Here is a 5,355-nt window from a genome sequence, read left to right as displayed (position 1 = left end):
GTGGGTTGACATTGAAGAGGCTTGGATCAACTTGGGACCGAACAACCTCCGACACCAGTTACCTCTTCAAAACCACCTCATCCCTATGGACTTCAAAACGGTTGGGTATGGATTAGCTACCTATAACTAACCGGTTTCGTCCTAAGGATAAAGAAATTATAGTGTCATAAAATAAAAGCAACAAAAGAAATTTTTTTTTGCAAATATTAACATATGAAGTCTGTGACTTTCTAACATAAACTTAATTCAAGATTGGGGGGATTTTTAAAAGAATTTCTATAAATAATAATGCATTTTTTGTAACAAATTTAGATATTCAAAGTTTACAAATTCTAAACCTTTAAGGAAATGAAAGTTAGAGTAATCAAATTATGGGGTGAAGCATGATTAACTAAGGGTTGCACTTTAGATTTGTAGAAAATTTACATTGAGATTTTTAAATTTTGGCAAGATCATACAAATTTTTCAAAAATTTGAGAAATGTATAGTTGATATGGGGTTAAATTAGAGATCGAATTGTAATGTTGCTTGAGGACAAGCAAGGTTCAAGCTTGGAGGAATTTGATAAGCATAAATTATATACACATTCGATCTAGATTTTATCATAAACCAAAACCAAATATCATGTATTTTGAATAAAAAATGATTAGAATACACCTAGAATCAAATTACTGTGTTTGCTTGGCTTTTGATTGCAGGAAACGATGAAAAATGAAGAAAAAGGCTACATGTGCAAACGCACTCAGCACTTAGCCTAATTTCCAGCACCTCAGCACTTCAGAAGAAAAAGTCTGAGCGTAATGCGTCCGCACTCACAGCTAGTGCGGGTCAACCCATCCACACTCAGTACTTAGCCGATTTTTAAAAGATTCAGATTGTTCAGGAATGCAAGACCTGTGCGGACGCACTCAGAGAAATATGTAGAATTTTCAGGAAGTTAAATAAAGAAAGTTGGAGCCAGTGCGACCCAGCCATCCACACTCACCACCGCACTAGACCTGCAGATAGCCAAAATTACATGTTTTGACAGTTTTTTCTATTTCTGGCGCACCAAGGATGCGTTTTAAACAGCTAAATTTAGACATGACAGTCTGGAAAACAATCCAAAGATAGCACTCACTAACCCCACTTTCTAGCCTCTAAATTGGACATGGTCTTTGGCTATAAAAGAGGGGGTTTATTACCATTCAAGGCATCATTCTGATCTCTCTCATCACCCCTTGGTGTATGTCCATTTCTATAAAATACAGCGATAAATCTGCAGCAATTCTCAGAGTTCCAGAGGCTTTTCTAGGAAGGAGAAGAAGAAGATCTATCCAAGATTTCAGCAAGATTGAGGTTTCTAATTTGATAAAGGGTGTAATCATTTCTTTATTCTATTTCTTCTTACTTTTGCCAATTTTTGTAATGGATCTCTCAAAGAGAGAGTAGATCTCTCTCTAGGGATCTAGGTCAATGCATGAACTTGTTTAATTCTATTTATTCGGTTATTTGTTTTTATTATGATTGTTTTATTATTGTGTTAACTACATAGTTGGTATTTGAAATCCATGTAGTCCCGTGTTGGATTCGAAAGAACCAATATTGCTAGGATGAGAGGAGAATACCAAATTATGAATGCAAATACCTTAGGTTTGGATTAGGATCTAACCAATTTGTAATCTAAGCCGGAAGTATAGAAATTAAGGTTAGGGACTTGGTGAAGGACCTAACCGTGAAGTCAAACCCTAATTAGGACATCTCAAATTGAATTGGATATTTGTATGATGGACTTAATCGTGAAGTACCAATATTCGGGGACATGAGAGACTAACAAGAGCTTATGGTCTAGGTAGCTAAGGTGAAGGAACTAACCGTGAAGTCCGAATTACTTAGACACGTTATTATTTCACTAAAGTAAACCTTAATGACATATTAGGTTAGAAACCTCATCAAATTATACATGAATTTAAACAAAACCGAATAGATAGAATTATCGAGGGATTGTAGACCGAATACCCTTAGATCTACTCAACTAAAAAGCAAACCAATCTTTATTTTCTTCGTTTTATTTAATTCTTTGTTTAAAAACTCCTTTCATCGGGTATTGAACCCAAAATTAGGATTGATAGAACAAACCTCTCAATATTCTACTTTATTTGCACTTTACTTTCTTTCATTTTCTTTGTTTTATTTAATTCTTTGTTTAAAAACTCCTTTCTTAGGGTACTGAACTCAAAATTAGAATTGATAGAACAAACCCCCTAATATTCTACTTTATTTGCAATTTATTTTCTTTTATTCTATGAAACTAATTGACAAAGTTTAAGCTAAGTATCTATCATACTCTCTGTGGTTCGACACCCTAAATTCTACATTGATCGGTTGTGCGCTTGCAACAAATATTTATTTAACGTATTAAAGGTAATAAATTTAAAAGCAAAAAATGTATAATTCAAGCACAATTTCGTATCTCTAAAATACTCATCATTACAGTTCTAGTGTATACAGCTAATATTATGCAACCAAGGATTTGAAGTTAATTATTAATTATTTTTCTGAACTTTCTATATATTTATATACTTGGGTATTAAAAAAAATTAAGTGCGTATATATACTAGTCAACAGAAGTTTTTTTTTTTTTTCCTTTGTCTATTAAAGTAAACATGCTCAATTTCAACTGAGTGCATTATTAATTGGATATATATGCATGACTTATTTCAATACAAAATTAAGTCCAAATATTTGGTTTACAATGCAAACATTCCGCTAGCTCGCTATAAATTTCCATCATAATTAAGCACTAAGCAGAAACCAAAAAGCAATAACATCCATATATCCAACCCTCCTAAGAGCACCCCAAAAACTGAACTAAAAGCCAACATGGAGTGTCGTGACATGCTCAATGCTCAAGCAGAGTTATGGAACCTAACCTTCAGTTTTCTCAAATCCATGACTCTAAAATGTGCAATTCAACTCGGTATTCCCACTACAATCCACAACAATGGCCAGCCCATGACACTTCATGAGCTTCATGCAGCGCTTTCACTTCCCATAAACAACAAACCTAATTTGTGGCGCCTTCTGCGCATGCTTACTCATTTAGGTTTCCTAGTTGTTCAGGATACTAGCAACAACAAAGAGGCAGTCTATGACCTTACTCCGATCTCACGCCTTGTTATTAACAAAGCCGACTCATCGAGTTTGTTGCCTTTTCCTTTAGCTATGTTGGGTTTTACTTTAGTTAAACCATCACTTTATTTGGGTGATTGGTTCAAACAAGATAAGATTGACAACTTTCAGATGGGCCATGGTTGCACCATATGGGAACTGACAGGCCAAAGGCCTGAATTTAACGCGCTGTTCAACGATGCAATGACAAGTGATAGTTCCTTTATATCTGATTATATAATCAATGACCATGGTAATGTATTCCAGGGAATATCTTCTTTAGTTGATGTAGGTGGTGGATCTGGATCTGTTGCTATTGCAATAGCTAAGGCTTTTCCAAAAATAGAGTGCATTGTTTTGGATCTGCCTCAAGTAGTAGGCCACCTTCCAACCGATGGTTTAGTAAAATTTGTTTCAGGAGACATGTTTAGCAACATTCCACCTGCTAATGCTGTTTTTCTCAAGGTACAGTAAAAAAAAATCCTGTTAGTATATTTTTCTGTGTTTGTGTGTCTTAATTAATATCAATTACTAGCATACATAAATTTATCATCTTCCATCAATTACAATTTCACTTAGTGGATCCTCCATGATTGGTGCGATGAAGATTGCATAAAGATATTACAACGATGCAAAGAGGCGATTCCTCCAAGAGATGCTGGGGGTAAGGTCATCATTATAGAGATGGTTGTTGGTTCGGTTGGTAGTATGCACCGAGAATCACAGCTGTTATTTGATATTTTAATGATGACGGTAGTGAATGGAAAGGAGCGAGATGAGGCGGAGTGGTGGAACTTATTTAAAGAAGCAGGATTTACTTCTTACAAGATTGTTGCTTCCCTCGGTGTTCGATCAATCATTGAAGTTTATCCTTAAATTTCATGAATTACATCCCAGAATTATGTACTCCTTCGCTTTTAAGTCTATTACTACTGTTGTATCCCTTCTAGTAATTTCATTGTAATAAAAATGTTATTTATGGTTCATTCCTATTTAATATTGTATTATTTTAGATCATCTCCTAACACAAAATTTTATGTAACTTGATATGTTTTTCTGGTCCAGTTTCACTTCTGGGAGTCCAAATATAATGCATCTCCATTTGTAATCATCTTTTTTAACTCCTCTAGTTTTATCTTATAGAATTCCACTGTTACGAAAGAAAATTTGTCGTATAGGGTACAATGAGTGCACCAGTTTATTTTAAAAATTTGTCTCTTGAAGAAATGAGTATACCAGTTGCAAAATTTCAGATGAAAGAGCTTCATACAAACTTCTGAATCGTGTATAGTTTTCATGTTTACTATACAATTTATTACGCATATCCTGAAATTCTTGCCTTACTGTCATGGTTCGAAAAATCGGCCGATTCCAAGTCAACTCGGAATTGGACGGGACCGGGCCGAAATTTACCCGAGTCTCGTGCCTACGCGAATTTCTCAGCAAAACTCGGATGAAGCTTTACTCGGCCGAGTTTTCCGATTTTCTGGCTGAGTCAAGCCGAGTTAACCGAGTTTTACTCCGAGTTGAGCCGATTCAAAGCAAAAATGACAGATTCTACTAACCAGGACCGAGTCTCAGCCGGTTGTGCTGTCGTAGGTCGAGAAAACAATCAGCAGAAGAAAATAATTTTGTATTTTGGTGATTCAATTGAGTCAATTTTGTATTTTATGAAAGATAGGCGGAAGGATTTGGGGATTCGCCAGCAGAAAGAGGGGAGTAATTTTGATTGAGAACGAAGAACAAGAAAAGTTTAATCCTTATAAAATATTGAATAGACTAGGTTTATGTATGATGTATAGCACTGTTTTGAAATTTTAACATGGTTCATAATGGACCATGTCTAGACTCTATACACATGTTATAAAATAACGAGCGGACTGGGACAGGTTATTAACCAAGATTTATTAAAAAGAGATGTTTAGATTGTCTAATTAAGGGCCGGTTAATTATTAAATAGCGACTTTATTTTAGTTGTTTATTATTTTTACATGAGTAAAATTAAAACATTAATTGTTTATGAAATAAAATATTTCCTATGAACCATATACAAAATAAAATAAGAAAATATAAAAGTTAAAATAAAATATTTCATTTGTGTTTTGTGAATTTATTCATTTTTTTATTGTTTTTAAATTAGATAAATATTATTTTTTAAGTAATACAGTGCAAATTTGATTGTTATATGTCCTGATTTAATTATTT

The 5,355-nt window shown here is 34.1% G+C and overlaps 1 protein-coding gene across 1 annotated transcript; it reads left to right on the top strand.

Moving 5' to 3' along the window:
* The first annotated feature begins 2,780 nt into the window (after positions 1 to 2,780).
* Positions 2,781 to 4,142, top strand: LOC144546940 (trans-resveratrol di-O-methyltransferase-like). The gene is made up of 2 exons (XM_078295533.1): positions 2,781 to 3,615; positions 3,730 to 4,142. Exons 1-2 carry the CDS (start codon positions 2,863 to 2,865, stop codon positions 4,024 to 4,026), a joined length of 1,050 nt encoding a protein of 349 aa, XP_078151659.1. The 5' UTR covers positions 2,781 to 2,862; the 3' UTR covers positions 4,027 to 4,142.
* Positions 4,143 to 5,355: the final 1,213 nt, after the last annotated feature.

This window comes from Carex rostrata, chromosome 30, assembly GCF_964058835.1.
Source record: "Carex rostrata chromosome 30, lpCarRost1.2, whole genome shotgun sequence".
In the NCBI taxonomy this organism is placed as follows: Eukaryota; Viridiplantae; Streptophyta; class Magnoliopsida; order Poales; family Cyperaceae; genus Carex; species Carex rostrata.
The sequence above is the reverse complement of the archived record's forward strand: the minus strand, read 5'-3'. Positions and strand labels throughout refer to the sequence as shown.

Coding starts and splice junctions, on each gene's coding strand:
- LOC144546940 (XM_078295533.1), top strand. CDS start 2,863: ATGGAGTGTCGTGACATGCTCAATGCTCAAGCAGAGTTATGGAACCTA. Junction 3,616..3,729: donor CTAATGCTGTTTTTCTCAAG/GTACAGTAAAAA, acceptor AATTTCACTTAG/TGGATCCTCCATGATTGGTG.